This window comes from Danio rerio, chromosome 14, assembly GCF_052040795.2.
Source record: "Danio rerio strain M-AB ecotype USA chromosome 14, GRCz13ab, whole genome shotgun sequence".
In the NCBI taxonomy this organism is placed as follows: Eukaryota; Metazoa; Chordata; class Actinopteri; order Cypriniformes; family Danionidae; genus Danio; species Danio rerio.
In genome coordinates, this window is record NC_141034.1 from 7,273,888 (window position 1) to 7,294,943 (window position 21,056).

General features: G+C 36.2%; 2 protein-coding genes across 2 annotated transcripts in view; one reads left to right on the forward strand and one right to left on the reverse strand.

Moving 5' to 3' along the window:
* Positions 1-21,056, forward strand: part of adam19b (ADAM metallopeptidase domain 19b) — a 248,445-nt gene that overhangs the window by 115,671 nt on the left and 111,718 nt on the right. The gene's annotated exons all lie outside the window — the stretch shown is intronic.
* The window catches only part of col23a1a (collagen type XXIII alpha 1 chain a), a 65,972-nt gene that overhangs the window by 29,514 nt on the left and 15,402 nt on the right, over positions 1-21,056 (reverse strand). Inside the window, exons 7-10 of the mRNA XM_087280954.1 lie at positions 17,567-17,683; positions 4,954-4,980; positions 4,467-4,493; positions 737-790 (exon numbers count right to left, since the gene is read on the reverse strand). Of these exons, the coding sequence (XP_087137080.1) occupies positions 737-790; positions 4,467-4,493; positions 4,954-4,980; positions 17,567-17,683 (225 nt within the window). The remainder of the gene's footprint in view (positions 1-736; positions 791-4,466; positions 4,494-4,953; positions 4,981-17,566; positions 17,684-21,056) is intronic.

Here is a 21,056-nt window from a genome sequence, read left to right on the forward strand (position 1 = left end):
ACGTAGCCGAGCGGACATTTCTGGAAACCGCAAAATACGTCCCAGGAGGTACGTATTCGAGCAGTTTTTGTTTTCGCGAATCTGCGAGAGGCCGCTGTACACGCTTTTTCGCGTCTCGGACACCTCTAGGGAGCGCGCGCCATTCGCGCCCGCGCTGTTCTCATGTGAAAAGCCGCCGGAGGCCGCTGTGGAGCGACCGTCCGTCCGACTGACTGGCTGGCCAAACGGATATTGTGGTCGATGGTGTCAAATGCAGCACTGAGATCAAGTAAAACTAGTAACGAGATGCACCCTCGGTCAGTGGCTGAGAGTAAATTGTTGGTTAAAGAGTAAATTTAGGTTTAAGGCGATACTCATGTCTCATCACAAAGGGGCAAACAAAACTGACATATAGCCTGCAATCCTTGCACAACATAAAGTTTTATCTGTTCTCTCTCTCTCTTGGTAGTTCCCAATTTAAACATAAGATTTGTGAAACCAGATATAAATTGAATGGGAACAGTCGGGTCGGGTAGAAAATTATTCTAAGCAGGCAGCGGGTAAACAAAGACTGAATATACAATGGGAGCGGTCGGGTGCGGAATAAAACGTGGTAGGAGCAGGTAGCAGACCTCCACTCTAGAGACATCAGAGACTTATTTTACATCTTGTAAAAAGGGACATAATAGATTCCCTTTAAAATAGTTTGCTTTTATATCATAACGGTAAACAAAACTGGGGCAAGAATCCTTCTGACCTTTGTCCCTGGGGGTCCCTGTGGTCCTGGGTAACCCTGATCACCAGCTTCACCCTGTAAAAGTGACAAGTTGCATGTCAAGTAAGGCAACAGATCCTTTCTTTTGTGTTGTGATGTTCATTTTAGTGAAACCTGGTTCTTCCAGACAGTTGTTGATTGGACGAAGATCTGATCTGATGTTACACTCACTAACGTCAATGGCGTTCACACAAAGAATGATAACAATAACTATAACAGTTGTGTCCAGACCTGTGATAATGCTCTGCTTATTGTAAGCTTGTGTCCTTCAGTTTCAAAGTAATGAAAATGGATGTGATCTGCAGCTGCTGTACATTTCTCAAAGACATCAAGGGAAAACAGATGTTGCTGGGTCGATGAGATCCTTCAAAGATCACTGGAACTAGGAGAATTTGTCACTCTGCTTAAAGTTATATCAATATCAGATTTAAGATTTCTTTGCAGTTGCATTTATGTCCTCAGCTTGTATATTTCAAGTGCATTTAACCAGTGGTTCTCCTCATCCACCACCAGTGTGCAGCATCCAACTGAATGGCAGCCATTTTGCGCCAGACCGCACACCACACACCAGCTGATTGGTGAAGAGGAGACAGAGATAAAGCCAATTGGAATATGAGGATGGTTAGAAGGCCATGATGGACAGAGGCCAGTGGGCAGATTTGGCCAGAATGCCGGGGTTAAACCCCTACTCTTTTTCGAAGGAAATCCTGGGATTTTTAACGACCACAGAGAGTCGGGACCTCGGTTTAACGTCTCATCCGCTAGATGGAATGTAACTTCAAATGAACTTCAAATAAAGAAAGACAACGGTGAGGTATTCTATGCTTTATATGATTTATAATGATCTGATCTAGGTGACGCAGAGTAGCACGTTCACCTCAGAGCCATAAGTTCGCTGGGTTGCTGGTTCGATCCTCGGCTCAGTTGGCGTTTCTGTGTGGAGTTTGCATGTTCTTCCTGCTTTCGCATGTGTTTCCTCCAGGTGCTCCGGTTTCCCCCACAGGTGAATTGGGTAGGCTAAAATGTCTATAGTGTATGTGTAGTGTGTGTGTATGGGTTTCCCAGTGATGGGTTATGGCTGGAAGGGCATCCGCTGCGTAAAACATGTGATGGATAAGTTGGCGGTTAATTCCGTTGTGGCGACCCCGGATTAATAAAGGGTCTAAGCCAAAAAGAAAATGAATGAATGAATGAAAAAAAATAAACAGTAAGTATTGACATCCATAGTAGGGAAAACAAATACTATGGAAGCCAGTGATAACAGGTTTCCACCATTTTTTTTAAATATCTTAATTGTTTTATAACAGAGTCACAAATGTTTGAAGAGAGCATTAAGAGTTTAAAGCTTGTCGCACCTCTAAAACGAATGTACTTTTAGTACTTTCAGTTGCAGGGCTCGCTCTTAGGCCCTTTCCTCTTTGTATCTGCTCCCCCATAGTTCAATAATCAGAAAGTATAGCTTGTCATTTCAATTTTATCAAGCCAGATTTATTTACCAATCAGAAAGGCTGATACCATCAAACCCCTACTTGATTCACTTAATGATATAAACATGTCAGGGTTCTGCCACTCTGGTCTTGTAAATTCTTGTTTTGGTGGCAGAGCTCGGACACTACCCATGTCTGGTCCTGTTTCTGTCTCTGTGTGCGCGCGCGCCGTCGTGGGTGTACGCGGAGTGTGCGCGCTGCCGCTTGATGTGGCCGCGCGCGCTCTGCGTCCGTCAGACGCACGCACTCTTGTACTAGTGTTTGTGTTTGTTCTGTCAGCATTGCGCTGCTTTATTCTCGGCGCTTCCGTCTAGTTGGTTTCAGTTTTGGTTGGCGCTGAGATGAAGCATGCGCGTTGCTTATGTGTGAGCGCACGATAAGGTGTTTATCTATCGTGTACTCGTGTCTTGCGTCTCTTGTCAAAGCACGTGGCTCGGTGTATACATTGTGGTCACGTGCTTTTGTCGTGTGCTTCAGTGTTGTGCTTGTCTTGTCATGAGCATGCAGTTAATGAGTTCTCTCATTGGCTGCATGTTCTTGTCCTGTTTTATGTGAGCGCATGGCTTGTGTTGTCTCTGTGTCATGTGCTCTCCTGTCTATTGTCTAGTCCCACCCTCCTTGTTAACTCATTATTAGTTTGTCATGTTCACCTGTGTGTCAATTTACTTTTGCTTTATAATCCCCTCATGTTTTCAGTCCTGTGCCAGTTCGTCGTCGTTATTTCCATGTCCTGCGCTATCCAGTCCTGTTTGTCCTGCCAGCCCATCCAAGTTTGTTTGAGTGTTTGTTTTATAGTTATGTTTTTCCCCCTCGGGGTGGTTTTTGTTGTCCTTTTTGTTTTATTTTTATTAATAAATACCATCTTATGTTGCATTTGAGTCCTTGCTCCCTCATCCTTCCTGAAACCCTGACAAAAGACTCTTGATTTTTATAGGTTTTAATGAATAAACGATGGAAGTGATGGCTTTAAGTGGCAGAAAGTTCATTTCCATAAAGTTTGCCTTTCAAAGTCTTGATTTCAGCCACACTTTAATCAAAACAATTTTGCTTTATGCGCATCTCGGGCTTAAAGCTTGCCTCACCTATAACAAAAAATATACTTTTGGTTCTTTCAGTTGCAGGGCTCGCTCTTAGGCCCTTCTCCATTTCTCTCTGTATCAATAATCTGAGGGCATGGCTTGTCATTTCACTTACATCACACCAGATTTATTGTCCAATCAGAAAGGGTGATATCGTAAATTTTTATAGGTTTTAATGAATAAACAACACACGTGTTGGTTTTTAGTTGCAGAAAGTTTAATTCCATTAACTTTGCCTTTCAACCAATTTTGCTTTATGCGCATTTGGGCCTTAAAGCTTGTCGCACCCCTAAAACAAATGTAGGTTTAGTACATTCAGTTGCAGGGTTTGGTCTGAGGCCCCTCTCATTTTTCTCTCTGTATCAGCTCCCCCATGGTTCAATAACCAGAAAGTATAGCTTTTCATTACATTTTCATCCAGTCAGATTTATTTACCAATCAGAAAGGCTTATACATTCATACCGCTTCTTGACTGTATAATTGATATAAAGACTTGAATGGCTCTTGCTTTCTTTAATGAATAAACAACCAACGTAATGGTTTTAATTTCATTTCCATGAACTTTTCAGCTGATTTCAGCCTACTTTAATCAAAATTTGATCAAAATTTAAGACTCAAAGCTTGCCGCACCACTAAAACAAATGTACTTTGAGTTACGTCATAAAGACTTTCCCTCCAGCCACATCTAAAGGCCACTTTACAATATTCACAGATAAAAATAATCAAGTCCCTGTGTTTTTTCTAATATCCTGTTTCATTTAGAAATAAATCAAATTACCAGAAGTAAAAAGGGTTGCGGACACCGTTTCGTAGAACTATTCATGCGGCTCTAATACAAAGACGAACGGTATATTCCCATAGTATGTTTCTCATCTTAGCTTCTCACACACAGACATGCACTAAAACATTAAGACGAAACTGATATCAGAACCTATTCCAGTCAAACATGGCAGAAACGGATTCAAGACCTTCGAGTAACCAGACGGCGGTGTGTTTTAAGGACAAGCACTTACCAGCACAAAGGGCAAAACGCTCAAACATGCTGTTCACATTTGTGCCAAGAGGAATGAATTTAGTCTTTCAGAAAATTGCGAAATCATTTTCCTAAAAACACATCCAAACATCCTGCCTGTGCTTTCATCTTACCGGATTTCCTGGTAAACCTCTTAGTCCCTGCGGAGAGAGAGAAAACAGTTTTAAAAGAAAGTAGCATTTAATGCTGTGTTTCTCAACCATGTACCTGGAGGACCACCAGCATTGCATGTTTTGGATGTCTCCTTTGTCTGTAACACCCTTTACAGCTCTTTCAGTCTCCGCTAATGAGCTGAGGATCTGAATCGGGTGTGTTTAATTAGGGAGGTATGGAAAATGCGCAGGGCTGGTGGTTCTCCAGGAACGTGGTTGAGAAACACTAATTTATTGGACGGTTCACCCAAAAATGAAAAATCGCTCACTATTTAGTCTCCCTCAATTGTTTATAAACCTTTATGAGGTTGTTAGGTAAGTCAAGGGTGAGTAAATGAGGACAGAATTTGTATTTTTTAGGTGAACAATCCCTTGAATGATGAATAATATGATATAAGCTGTGAATATCATGCCTGTAGAGTTTAGAAACAGAGCTGGTTGTGCTCACCTGTTCTCCATCTTGTCCTGGAGCACCCTAGACAGACAGACAGACAGGATTTAAGTCCTACTTTAATACAGCAAATTTTTACAATGTACCATTCTTTAAATAGTGTTTGATTGATTCCAGGGGCTCGGTTGTGACATTTCATCTGATTTTCATGTTTAAATAGTAAAAGTCCATGCCAACTTTCAGATTTATAAAACATGTCTATGGCATGGTAAAGTGCTTAGTGCTATGTCAGGTTCTGAGTCGACAGACTTTTCCTTGTGGCATAATCAGAGTATTCAAAATTCTTGACGCTTGCCATTCTCATGTACAGGATTTGGACATTTCGGAATTGAGTAGTTTAAAGGATTGGGTCAACCAAATATATTTTATTCATTATTCACACTTGTGTTGTTTCAATCCCCTGAGACCCTCATCTTTAGAAAACAAGTTAAGATATTTTAGATGAAATCAAGGAGCTCTCTGACCCTCCATAGACAGCAATGGTCCCGACGTTTAAAGTGCAGAAAAAATAATCACGATGCAAAAATGTATTATTTGATTCGTTAACAAATAGGAAAAATCATGACCATTACAAAAACATAAAATTAGGTGGAATTTATTGTTTTCTTTTGAATATGTTAAAACAAAATGTTAACATATTGGATTATTTAATAATTTAATAAAAAGAAAAAAATCATAAAACTGTTATAAATAATTTAATATAATCATTAAAAATATTCATAGTAGTGGAATATCTTTAAATATGTTAAAATAAAATTATAATATAGATTATTTATTTATTTAACAAGGAGAAAAAAATAATAACCATTAAAAATATCAAATTTTGTGGAATTTTATATATTTTAAAATATGTTAAAATAAAATTTTAATATTGATTATTTAATTGTTTAATAAAAAGGAAAAAACATAAACATTAAAAATATAAAAAATTGTGGTATAATTATGTTAAAATAAATGTTAATATTGAGTTTGTACTGATTTAATTAAAAGGAAAAATTCATAACCATTAAAAAAAAAGATTAAATTTAGTGGAATATGTTTTTAATATGTTAAAATAAACTTTTAATGTTGAATAGTTAATCGTTTAATAAAAATGAAAAATCATAACCTTTTAAAATGTAGTGGGAGTTATATATTTTTAATCTGTTAAAATTAAATTTTGGGCATCATGGTGGCGAAGTGGGTAGCACAATCACCCCACAGCAAGATGGCGTCTCTGGTTCATGCCTCGGCGGGGTCGGTTGGCATTTCTGTGTGGAGTTTGCATGTTCTCCCCATGTTGGTGTGGGTATCCTCCTTGTGCTTTGGTTTCCCCCACAAGTCCAAAAACAGGTGGTATAGGGGATTTGGGTATAGGTGTATGGGTGATTCCCAGTTCTAGGTTGCAGCTGGAAGGGCATCCGCTGCATAAAACATATGCTGGATAAGTTGGCCATTCATTCCGCTAGACTAAGCCGAAAAGAAAATGAATGAATGAGTCTTTTCAATACTTTCTGAAGTACCCAAGGGGAGTAAGGGGCAAGAAATCTCTCCAGAAATTTCAAAGATAAACTAAATTTGTATGGGTTTGAATGTCACTGAGTAAATCATGGCAGAATTTTCATCTTTATATATATATATATATATATATATATATATATATATATATATATATATATATATATATATATATATATGTGTGTGTGTGTGTGTTCAGCTGAAAATCCCTTTATAAACGTAAACTGTCCTCCCATTTGTTTCTTATACGTTTTGATGAAAGTTTGAAAAATGAAATTTAAAATGAAACATGAAATTTCTGTCATGAGTTACTCATCCTCAGGTGGCTGCACACCCTTGAGTTTATTTTTTTCTGTTGAGCATAAAAAAGTCATTTTCTTTTCGTTTGTGTTCAACAATAGCAACTCATGCTATTGTTAACTCATAACAAACTCAAGGCATGGGCCACCAAACCAATTCCTGGAGGGCCGGTGTCCAGCAGATTGTATCCCCAACCATAATCAAACACACCTTAACAACCTAATCAAGGTCTTACTACTTGAAATCCTGGCAGGTGTGTTGAGGAAAGTTAGAGATAAACCCTGCAGAGACAACGGCCCTCCAAGACCAAGATTAGAGACCCCTGCATTAAGCTCTGGAACAATTTGAGTGAGAGTAAAACGTGTCAGAATTGACCTTTTTGGGGTTTTTGCTTGATTGGATATGGTTGAGGCCAAAAGTTAACGAGAATTATTTATATTATTTATTAACTTTCACATTTATTGTATTTTATAAACGCCTACCCCCACTTCAAACCAAAACCCAACCATCATAGTAATGTAAAAACAGTAGTTGTACCGAGTGTTATTTATGCTATCTATTAAATTACCCAATAAATTGTATTTTTAATGTCTACCCCTATGTTAACCCTAAACCCACAGTACAGTAAAATATTAGATATTGTTATACAGTGTCATAAAAAATGCCTCTATAATTGATGTGCATATCGCACTTCTGATCGGCTGTTTATCCGATCTAGACTTTACCCTTTTTAGGTTACCTATCATTTTAAACTGCATTTTTTTGCTCTTAAAAGTATTACATTTTAAATTTCAAGTGGTTCTAACCTTGTATGAGTTTCTTTTGTCTGTTGACCACAAATGAAGATATTCCGAAGAATGTTGGAGTCCACAATCCATTGACATTCATAGTAGGAACAAAAATACCAGGTTATGCATGTCAATGCTGGTTTTCAACATTCTTCAAAATATCTTCTCCAGTAGAAAGAAACTCAAATAGGTTTGAAAAAAAGTTGAAGGAAAGCAAATGATGACATAATTTTCATTTTGTCTCAACTATTTGTGTAAAAACCGGTGTGTTTGTAATCGTTCCACTAGGGGGCAGTGATGTACAGCTTTGGCTATTTTGCTTAAATATTGTCCATGTGATGTTCAGCAAACACCTGCTCACATCAATAAAATTGTTATGTTCCACATTCTTTTATAACAGAAATCAGCATGTTTGTCATATACAGAAAGAGACAGACCATAAATAACAAGCATCTTTAAGAGTGCATCCTGGGTAAGTGTTTGATACAGTAAACTCATCATGATGTCAAACAATGGCGTTCATTTTGTAATCGATATTCTTGTACCTAAATTATCTTCAGAATGATCGAAAGTATGGCACGCACACACACACACACACACACACACACACACACACACACACACACACACACACACACACACACACACACACACACAATCATGTCAAATGTCGTATTTTATGCCAAGCAGACTTCAAAGCTGGTATCCAGCCACAATACAGAGAGACATAATTTTCTGTTCCCTGTCAAAAAATGAGCAAAACCAGAGGAAGCAGTTGGGAAAATCAGAAGCCTTCCTCATCCTCCCTTCAAGCTGTGCTTCTTAACAAGGCGGTTTCAAAAGCGCAAAACATAACAATGGGAGATAGCAACTAGCTGGTGAGTCGCTGTCAGGGTAACATCTGTGATTAACATGCTGCAGATTTTCATCGAATTCAGGTTTCGTGAAACGTTTCTTTACCCAAAAGCTTGACGACAGAGTAACAGAACATGCCTCATTGTTTTATTCACAGGACTTTCGTGGGGAAAAAGGAGTTGTGCGTGTCCTTAAGCTTTTTTTTGACTCATTACCGCAAAAACATATCCGTAAATTAGCCGGGTTTTTATTTATATTTTATTTTTTTGTATTTTATAATTAATTTATTTATGCTTTTCAGTTGCATTATATGACCGAAATTAACAACTTATAACATTAAAAACTTCAAAAAAGGGACTTTTATTGACATTTTTAATTGTTCAATGTGATATTTTCTGGTGTTGTAAATTACAGTGCTAATGCAAACACTGGTAATAAACTGACAGTTGTGTAGGTTTTACACACTTAATTCTCAATTTATTATTTCTTATATAATATTGTTTCAAACTACTAAAATGTCAATAAAAGGCATTTTGTTAAACTGTGTTCAATTTTTTTTAAGCCGTCAAGCTTTTTCAAGCTCCCAAAAGGCAAATAAACCAACAAAACACGTGAATCACGAAATGCAGCACCAGTTTAACATTTAACAGAAATGTTTAAAGTGTATGATATGGACAGAATAAGCAATCAAATAAAAATTAAAATAATATTTTAATAAATTACATATTTGATAAACAAAATTGATGGAGAAAATTAAAGTATCCTTGCGTTATTGGTGTTAATCTGGCACTGGTGGTGATTTTCCTAATTATTTTACAAACCTTAGTGACTGTCAGCTTTACTTTTCAGTTTTTACTGTCCTTGCAAGATGGGCTATAATAATAGCTATTCTAAAGTGACTGAAACCCTCAGACAGGTGAAGACAAAGAGAAGATCCTTTTCAGCCACAGCAAGAGAAACTGGCATGTCTAGAATATTGCATCGTTACAATGACAGTAACTCAATCAAGTTTCCCAAAAGGATAGAAAGACAAATGCATGAAAGAACTAGACCTCACGTCATATGATAAAAGATAACTTGCATATCTTTTGATGTAAAAAATGTTTTGGAGAACAAGTTGGAAAGAATTTCTATGGGATATTGGTTTAGCAATGCTTCTGGAATTATTAGGATGATAATCATCTCGACATAGTCTCTTGTTTTGAATGAATTTAGGCTGCAGTGGCCGAATCTTTATCAGAAGAAAGAATCAACAGGCTAAAGGTTAAAGCAGTTTCTTGAAGTTGAAGAGTAATGAAATGGTCAGTCTAGAGTCCTGATTTTAACCTTATTAAAAATCCATTAACGACAACCTTTTGGGATACTGAGAGACTAGTGAGAGACCAGTAAGTAATGTCCTGTGAGAGACTAGCAGAGATGGCGAAAGTACACACATCCTTTACTCAAAGTACAGACACTCATGTTTAAAATGACTTGAATTACTCCCTACGCTTTTCTACTCAAGTAAAAGTAAAGAAGTACGGCCTCAAACATGCACTTAAGTAAAAGTGTCCATTACTACTTTCTGTTTTAGTTTCTTGCTGGTAACTAGACCTCACGTCATATGATAAAAGATAACTTGCATATCTTTTGATGTAAAAAATGTTTTGCTAATTTTCAGCAGAAAACTAGCCAAGCAACATCGCTCAGAACCATTGTGCGACGACACTGCTTAAAAGTCAGCCTGTGTATTAGGGTTGGGTCCATCGCCAATGGCGGGTAGAGATCATGCTAAGCTGACATTGCGATCCATCACCCTACCCTGTCGCAGCAGCAACAAACATCATACCGCTGAAAACGCACATCACGTGACCACACACACATACACACATTCTGGCATACGCGTATATGCGCACGTCTGAGCTCCAGGCAGTCAGTATGGGGTGCTTTGAGCATAAAACTCCAGAGAGCAGTGCACGTCGGACAGTTTATCTAGGATGAGCCGCTGAATTGCATCTCACTTTAGTTAAACTTGTATTAGTTAAATATTTAATTAATCTTGTCTCTATCCAATGACTCTTCTGTCTTTTGAATCCATCAGGTAACGTGTCACAGTGTCAGTACACTGCTTTAATCATACGCTTTCACGATTGAACTTAGTAATTTTAACGAAAACCCCAGATACTGTTGGTTGGTTATAACAACACAGATCAGACATAGAAATCTGTAACAACACTGATCAGACACAAAGAAAATCTTTCCCGCAGAAAAAAAGTGATTGACAGGTGGTAATTTGTGTTCAGCTTATCTTTATTTATTTATGATTTGATTACTTATGTGTAAAACAAAAAAACATGTGGGTTTGGTATCTGATATGGTAGGCTACAAACAATTAATTTGTTATGAATTAATATTAATTCCTAAATAATTAACTGCCGCTTACGATGACGATGCCATCGTATAATGCCAAATTAGTCGACATCGCCCAACCATACTATGTATAATCATCTTGGCACAAATGCCAGGATTCAACCTGTACACTCAAAACAAATGACGTTTGACGTTTGTTCAAACTACTTATTTAAAATAAGATGAAACAACACCATTCTTGAGTTTTTTGAAGGGGGACAACCCAATTGTTTTCTGTTCAATCCCTTTAAATTTGTAAAAAGCAATAAGCAAAGTTAATTATTTCATGTTGACCAAACACAAATCAGTTGTGTGCCCAGCATTTTCTACAGTCTATAGGCAGACCACACCTAAAATTCCTGTTAAATGTAAACAATGAGATTTGTATTATTTCTGGAAAAAGTAGTTCATACATTGTTCTCTAATTTTGATCCCCACTGTATATTAACTTTTTTTGTGTGTTAAATCAGACTAAAGGAAATCTCCCTCATCTTTGCCAAACCCATAAATGTCATATAAAATTAAGTAAAGCAAGTCTAGTAATTTAAAATGTCTGTCAGATGGCCTCTTCATATCTGAATGAAGGACACTTGGCCAGAATAAGCTATAATATGCTGCAGATTTAGTGCCGATAGTCAAAACCTTGGCTTGTGAAAGTAACAGTTTAGGAGAACGGCAGGACATATTGCCTTATCAAGCAAAAACAGAAGGCGGGATGTGCTGGTTTTCTCATAACCTGCCACTGTGCATGAATTATTCCTAGTATTGTGAAAAAAAAAGTAAATAAAATGGACTGCTCAGTTTGACTTCTTGCATAATCGGAGATGGATCTTCTCAAGGATCATGCCAACCTCAGATATATATTAAAAATTAATCTACTTCCAGTGTACGCAAGGGCTGTGCGATTTGGGGAAAATATCTAATTGCATTTTTTTGGATAGATATTGCGATTTCGATTCGATTTGTGATTTAATTTTGTAGTCGAGCTTCAACTCAATAATCTGTAGCGTAGCTTCTTACCGCTAAAATGCAGTGAGTGTGTTAAAAAAGGAACTGAAAAGATATTAACTAAGTTTAACATTTATTCAAATTAGTTTTTAATTATTTAGAAATGAAACAAATTTTTCTCTAGAGCAAAGAGTAAACACAAATAAAATGACCTGACGTTTCTGTAAACATGTTGAACTCAAATTAGGGAGCTAGTGTAGCTTATAGGGTATATGCCAAAGCATGCTAATAGGACTTTTAATTTGCCAGCAACCTAGGTTAAGCGCTTCCGGCAAACTGTATTCAATGCAAAAACTGGCGCATTTAAGGTCTGTTTTCTTTAAAAATCAGCGATCTCCACTGGCTGAGTGATATCCGATATAAAATGGGTCTCGGGTTGTACAAGAAGCACTGCATTAAATTACATTTTCATCCGCCATGTCTTTATAATATGAGCATTTATTTTACCCCAGTATATTTAATGGAGCTTCTGCGCTAGCCTGCCAATTCTGACGGGCGCGTGCGACTAAGCGGCTTTTTGTCTCGTTTTACGCTTGAGCAACTAAATGAATGCCAAAGTTTATTTAACTGAATGTATTTTAATGACATTACAACATCGAAGCTGTAAAAGGAACCATATAAAATGGAAAAAAGTTCAAAATAACAGGTCACCGGAAGTTTATCCGTATGGGAAGAACACTAGCTCGGCATATACCCTATTGTACAAACAAAACAAAAAAATAATAATTCTGAAAATTTAGAAAACTAACATGGCTGAAACAACTCTGAAATTGTACTTTGCTGTTGCTTGCTACTAGATTGAGTTTCACTGGCAATATTTTCAATTGACTTTTTAGCAAGACCCCCTTATAGCTGCCTGTGGTGCTTTTTTAGGTGCTGGTTATTGTGTGGTGGCAACTATTCTTACAAATTACCTGTTTTTGGTCAGTGTCTGTGACTTTGAAACTAAAATATTCTCATATTCCCGATGTCCTGTATTTCTTTAACATTAATTCATCTATTATGCTTCAGAAGTGGCGAATGCTATCATCCCACTCGTAAGCGCTTTCTTGTTTGTTTGTTTTTGTTGTTGTTTTTATCGTGGGCATTCTATATAGTTCGGTTGAATAGAACAAAAGTGTGCTCTCTAAATTGGCTAGTAATGGCCCATTTCAACTGAGTGGTACGGTCTGGTACGGCTCGGTATGGGTCACCTTTATCAGGCTTGCATTTTTACTGCTAAAAGGGTAACAATGGTACCCTTTTGGTGGGTGTGGTGTACGACAGATACTTTCAGTCGATGTCATTCTCGCTCTAGAAAATGTCCACAGTAAAGCTGAATGGGTCATTCACATATCATATGAGAAGCACTTCTCACAAAACAGATGCTTTATACACATATATACTTGTGTATAAATGTTCATGACTTACTTTTCTATGAACATGATTTAATTATAACTGCAGATCATTGATGCAAAATAGCCTACTGTAGTGTCTGCAGTTATATAAAATAAATAAAAAATGCAACATATATGAACACATAAAACCCCTTACAGTCTTCAATATGTTACCAGTTACAGAAAAACTAAATGCAACATATAGCCCTGTCAGTGCAAACCTCTCATCTGTATCATACTCTTCAACAGCACATGTTAGAAAGTAATTCCATCATTCCCACTTTATAATAGTCCAGAAGGTGATGGTAATAGTTAAACATGGCAGTTTGTTCATGTTTGTTGAAAAAATCATTGGCTCCTTAGTTTTTTCCGGCTTCTTTGTTTTTTCGCGCTTCACTCTCGCGTTTGTTTCTGACAGAATCGGATGTCAGAAGCACTTCAATAATCAAGCGCACGTTATTATTATCAGCTGAAGAAGTTCGTTATTTCAAATATAGACTTGCACGCGAGCCCAATCGAGAACGTTTTTTTCATAAAAAACTACAGGGCACAGAGTAGATTCTGCTCTTCTTCTTGGCTTTGTAGCTGTTCATCAAGACGGCGACATGGTTTGTTTGAGCTCAACTCAACCATGGCTTGTTATATGTATATATTATTATGGTGTAATATCTCGACTGTGAATTTAAAACATGGCAGTTGCTTTGTTTTCATACTGGCTTGTTTACGAGCGAGTGACGGATCTCTGTAAACCAATAGCATTTAGCACCGTGTCTAGCTCCGCCTTTTGATACCCTTTTGTCGGGTTAGGTACCCTTTGCAAAGGGTACCCAAAAAGTGGCACGGTATGATTCGCTTTTAGGTACCTTTTGACATAGGAAACAACCATAAAAGCGTACCAAACCGAACCATACCATACCACTCAGTGGAAACAGGCCATAAGATTATCACACAAAGACAGCAGTCACGCATTTGCTCTGGGCGGGGGAAATTAAATATAACATATCACAGCCAATTAGCGATTAGCTAACTGCAACGTTTCAAATCGCGATTGCGATTGAATTTTGATTAAATCCGCAGCCCTAGTCCACACTTAGTCCAAGAAAATCTGTTTTAATGATAAATTAAAAAAATATTAACTTCATTTTAAGCACCTAATGATGGAAACAAACAGTTAAAGTCAGAATTATTAGTGCGCTTTCTTTCTTTTCTTTTCTTCTTTCTTTTCTTTCATATATATATATATATATATATATATATATATATATATATATATATATATATATATATATATATATATTTCCCAACTGATGTTTAACAGAGCAAGGAATTTTTCACAGTATTTTCTACAATAATTTTTCTTTAGAAGAAAGTCTTATTTGTTTTATTCCGCTTTAAGCTGGTATCGAACCGGCAACCATCCACATGGGAATCGCTCTAACAAGGAGGCTAAAGACGATGGCTTCTAGCATCTGTGGCTAGAACCATGGCCCCTAGCGTTAATGAGGTTTACCTGCACAGCACTTACTAGCTGGCCTTCGTTAAACTATATTTTTTTCGATTTGCCTAAATACCATAACTTGTCCAATTAATCTAGTTAAGCCTTTAAATGACACTTTAAGCTGAATACTAATATCTTAAAAAATATCTCGTAAAATATTATGTATGTCAAAAAAAAATAAATCAGTTTTTAGACATAAGTTATTAAAACTAGTATGCTTAGAAATGTGTTGAAAATTTTTTTTTCCGTCAAACAGAAATTGAGGAAAAAATATACAGGGGGGGCTTTTTTAAATCTCTTTTTGGGACATTCAGGAACAGTAGATCTGGTAATGAACAAACAGTGTCCGTGTCTTAACCGAACCAGATGAGTCTTGAGCTTTAAAAACTATATTTGGTTTAGCTTTAGGTGGGTCGCAGCACACTGGCATTTGCTTTGCTTTTCAAACGCCCTGCCGGGGGATATGATGGACTGGATTTGCCCCGTTCCCCTTTAACCTCTCTCTCTCCATCACCCCTGGCTGAGCAAAACACAACCGTCAGATGACTGAGGCCAGAGCAGAGCAATGCTAATGCCTTTAACCTTTAAAGTACAACTCTTATACACCACAGGCTGCTGTACTACAAAAACAGCTTCACGTAATAAATCCAATTGTACATTTAAGGCCCATTTTGGGTAAAAGGTGCCCCCCTTGGTGCGCACTCAAATACAAACAAAGAACTTTGCAGCTTGTTCAAATTACTTGATGAAATGAACTTAAGTAGCAGTTTTTCTTGTTCAGTCCACTTCAATTTATTGGATTTGATTTACTTATTTCCAACATAATTTTTCAATCATTCATTCATTTTCTTACAGCTTAGTCTCTAGTTCAGAGGTCACCACAGCGGAGAGAACCACCAACTATTCCAACATATGTTTTATGCAGCGGATACCCTTTCAGTCGCAACCTAGTATTGGGGAAACACCCATACACTTTCTCATTTACACACACACTCATACACCATGGACAATTTAGTTTGTGCAATTCACCTAACGCATGTCTTTGGACTGTGGGGAAACCGGAGCACCCAGAGGAAACCCACGCCAACACGGGGAAAACATGCAAACTCCACACAGTACAATATTATGTATGTCAAGAAAAAATAAATCAGTTTTTAGACATAAGTTATTAAAACTAGTATGCTTAGAATTGTGTTGAAATTTTTTTTTTCCGTCAAACAGAAATTAGTCTCTAGTTCAGAGGTCACCACAGCGGAGAGAACCACCAACTATTCCAACATATGTTTTATGCAGCGGATGCCCTTTCAGTCGCAACCTAGTATTGGGGAAACACCCATACACTTTCTCATTTACACACACACTCATACACCATGGACAATTTAGTTTGTGCAATTCACGCATGTCTTTGGACTGTGGGGGAAACCGGATTACCCAGAGGAAACCCACGCCAACACGGGGAAAACATGCAAACTCCACACAGTTTTTCAAGTAATTCGATTTTTTTAATGAGACAAGTAAAAATCCTTAGGTTAAGTAATGTATAAGTCTGAAATTTTATACAAAAAAATTAATTTGACCTACAGAAACCCTGATTTCAGGTTTGGTAGATCATTCCATCACCAAGGAACAGTAAAGACTAAAACTCTAGTAAACATTATTATATTTTATGCCTCAGATTGAAGAGGATTTATGGTTTTATAAGATCTGTAATTCCCAGTTTGCTTTGAATGGACTGAAATCAAGTGCATTTTCCAGTAAAGACTTATTAGTTTTTATGTTTATGATTTTTGTGGTTTACATTTTGCTGAAGAGGGGAATTTAACCCTCATATTACTTTTTTGGGGGGTACAGATCAAACTTAGGATATAACATCCCACATAGGATTTAACACAATTCACAAAAAATGTCATTGGATTCAATGTAAAATGCAGTAACCTTTAACAATGATTCTGCTCGCATATTCAACACAGGCTCATTGTGGATATGTACCCCAGTTTACATTATTGGAGAGCGCGAATTTTGTAGCCAGAGCTACCTATGGCTGCATTTCGTCTTTAAAACGAACACTACGGGGCGGTATGATGCCATAGATGACTTCTGTTTCTTTTAGCACTACCAGCTGACCGCTTACCTCCCTACTGACAGCTTTTCCAGTGTCGTTAGTTTGCCCAGTGAACTTACATTTACATTTAGTCACTTAGCAGACGTTTTATCCAAAGCGACTTACAAATGAGGACAAGGAAGCAATTTACACAACTATAAGATCAACAATGAATAAGTGCTGTAGGCAAGTTTCAGGTGTGTAAAGACAGTGTAAGAAGCAAAACATTAGTACAATTATTATTATTATTATTATTGTAGTTAGTGGAGGAGTCAGAGAGGGAATTGCATATTAGTAAGGAAAGTGGAGAACATGGAACGAGGAGCTAAGCTAACCGCGACGGTGGGGTTAGAATTAGGCAAAAATGGTTCCAGAAACCAGGTAAAACAAATGCAAATAATAAATGAATAATAGAAAAAAAGCCTGAAAACATGGTGAAATCACACGGCTGTTACAATTTTATTTTACTAGATTGCTTTTGAAAACACTATTGGTTGGGTTTAGGGATTAGGGTTAGTCAGTCAGCCAGTAGCAAGCTTGCCTGGTCGGCTGAAGTGTATATTGTGCCCTTGGTGGATTTACACGAGAAGAGGACTAGCAAGAGAAATTTGAGATCATCAAAAAGCATACACGGTGGCCTCTGGTGGATTCGCAAAAACAAAACCTGTGAGCAGACGTACCTCCAGTTACGAATTTTGCTGTCCCCAGAAATTTAGACCTGGGTACATATTCGTATTGAGCCTGGGTTGCGCATATTAGAACGCAAATCAGGCATGTAAAAATACTCGGAGGTCCTTACTTGCTCTCCTTGTGGGCCACGGGGACCATCCTTCCCCGTGTTTCCTGGGGGTCCTCGTGCACCGGGTGCTCCAGGAGGGCCTGGAGGTCCAGGTGGGCCAGCTTGTCCTTGATCACCCTGATGAAAACATACAGACATGTGATACAGAATAAAGTCTTCAACAGAAAAAGACAAAAACAAGAACTAGAAGAAAAAGTGAATTTTATTTGTTGTTTATTTATATAAGTAATTTGATTTATATAATAGTAGTTCATAAATAAGTACTTTATTTATGTTTTTACACTTCAGGAATGGAGAAAAGTTTATTGGAGTACATTTTATAAGAAAAAAACGACATAATTCCATGTTTGATTTGATATTTTATTCGATATTTCTGAGGTTTATCCGCAATATCTAAGGCTTTTTTTTACAATTGAAATGATAAAATCTTAACATAATAAAAATGATCAAATTTACATAAAGTCACCATTTTTTGTGTGTGTGTGTGAGAAAGCATGTAAATATGAGGGATGTGATTGGCTGCTGGTTGCCAAGCATCAAGCCATAACATTGTAACTAGGGCCAGACAGAATCTACCGACATTTCATGCTATTTCGGAGCAGAATTTTGTGAAAAATAAATAAATAAATAAATTAATTAATTAATTAATTAATAAATCAGCAGATATATGCGGGATGATTTTGGCAGTATAGCAGCTAAAAGCTTAAAACATGAAATAAAAATAATAAACTTTATACTTTTAATTAGGGTTTACTATGCAAATCTAATTTAATTCACTTGATGGTGAACAAAGCAAGTCTCTCACATAATATATCTACTAAATGACAGAAACTAATACTTTAACACACTGCTTTATAAATAAATTACATAAAAACTTGCATATTAGTTAATAATGTCACTGAAATTAATATGAAAAACATATTTACACACATTTACATAAGTAAATAAAGAGATTTAATGATGTGCTTAAAATTGTCAAATTTCTGCACACTAAATATATTAATATTGTTATCACCCGTAAAATGTAAGAAAAAGTAAGAATAAAAACAGCATGAAGCAATTGAGTGTGAATCATTACCTTCTTTTGCACACTAAATATGAAATATTAATATGAAATATACTAAATATTTCACACTAAATATGTTTGGCACTAGTTCAAGGCTCAAATATCTTCACAATTACTTTTTAGTGAAAGTTGAAAGGAGATTAAAGGAGAACCAATCCAAAACATCAAAGTTCACCCATATGAAAAAATACCATAGTAATTTATAATAAATACTTTAGTGCTTTTTAATCATATTAAAGCGCTTGAATTAATCTGATTTTACAGGTAATCCAACAACTAACTTAAACAAATTACCCAACACTGTATTTAGTTAATTATATAATTTACACTACAATACACCATGGTTTACTGTAGTAAAAACTAAAGTATACTGCAGTATTTATGATATTTTATCAGTTCATAGAAGTAAGCTGTAGCATTAATTAACAAAGACTATAATGTACACTGTGTAGTTTAAAAACACAGTATTTATTATACATTACTGTAGTATTTTGTCATGTGGGAACTTACAGCAGTTAAAAAAGCAGCTTATAATAGCAATCCTGATGTTTGGGAATTTGGCACTCACGTCATGTCACGTTTATTTATACAGCACATTATACGGTAGATTAGTTTAAAGCAAGCAGCTTTACAGTTTTAGACATGAAAAACAGCATCAGTTCTGGTTTCGGTTAGAATTACACTCCAGTGTGTACAATGACGAAGGTCTTCGGCTTTTATGTTTTTACTTGGATTGGAATGGATGTCTGCCCTCGATGGAATGAAGAGAAGAAATAAGGCAGAGATTTTGAATAAATAAGTGTAAAACGTTTCTAAACCTGGGGTGTTTAGCGATGGTAACCTATGAGTGGGACCAAACAAAATCTGCAGACGTTTTTTGTAAAATTTCTTATCGTTTTTTTTTTTGTAAAAAATCTGCGAATTTATGCATAATGATTTTGGTAGTATCCTAACTTAAAAAACAAAACAAAATGTGTGTAATAATAATAAAAAATACATCTAACTTTTATTTAATGTTTACAATGCAAATTCAATTAGATCCACTTATTTGGTAAACAAAGCAAGTCTCTCATATAATATATCTACTGAAAGACCAAAGCAATCTCATGCCGATTTGTAACTTTTTGATTTAGTGGCTAATTTGCATGATTTAGTACGATTTGCTCATCCCCTAATGATATTAGGGGTTAGGGGTGTGGTTGGGTGCCACGCCTCTTTTTAAAATTGTACATTTTCATACAACTAAATTTGCCACTAAATTGCATTAAAATTAAGTGCCACTAAATATTCACTAAATGAACATTTTCTGACTGAATTAGCTATTAAATTGACGAAACGTAAACAAAAAAAAAGTTACGGTTTCTCATGAGATCAGGCTGGAAAACATTACTTATAGAAAATATTACTTTAGAAACTGTATTGTAAATGAATCAAATAAACATTTTCATATTAGTCAATAGTATTACAAAAATTATTTTGAAAATTGAATTAGAATAAATTGACACCAGTAAATAAGACTCAATAAAGGGCTAAAAGTCTGCAGAAATCTGAATCCCAAAAATGAAAATATTGTAATCATTTACTTGTCACAAACCTGTTTGAGTTTCTTTCTACTCTGCTGAACACTAAAGAAGATATTTTGGAGAAAGCTTGAAAACTTTAACCATTGACTTTCATAGTATTCATTTTTCCTGCTATGGAAGGTAATGGGTACCACTTTTCTTTAGGTTCAACATAAAAAAGAAACACGTAAAGGTATGGAACTTGAGGTTGAGTAATATGGATTTTTAATGAACTTGCTTAAAATCAAAACAGGCTAATAGCATATCACGGACCATACGATTTATTTGACTGAAATATGCTTTGACTACATTATAGCCAGTTATTAATATTTAATGTGTTTTGATAAGCAGCAATTCCCTATCACATTCCTCATTATGCATGTTTTCTTTTAAAAAGATTTTTTTTTTAAATGAAATGCAACAATAATACAAAATGTGTAGCAGAACTGGACTGGACATAATTTTGGCCACCAGTCTATTTTCAGAGGAATGTTGCAAAGCAAGGTAGGGATTTTACCCTGGTAAGTTCAAGTTTAGTGGACAAATTCTTGAGTTTGTGGAATTAAAACAAAAGTTTCATTGCCTTATATATACACTTTTTCTATTTTAATATTCAGCTTTACTAGGAACTGTGTTTCAATTTGAAAAAAAAAAAACAAATGTTCTGGTTCATGCGGACCTTAATGACAGTTGTCGTACATAAAATCATTCATATTTATAACATGTCATGTCATGATTATAAAGGTTTAATGACAGTTTTATAAGCACCCCTTCAAGTAAAGTGTTCCCATAACTTCTACTTTTCTGACTGTGCTGGAAAACATGATCAGCCACATTCACCGAAGCAGCAGACTTGCATGCA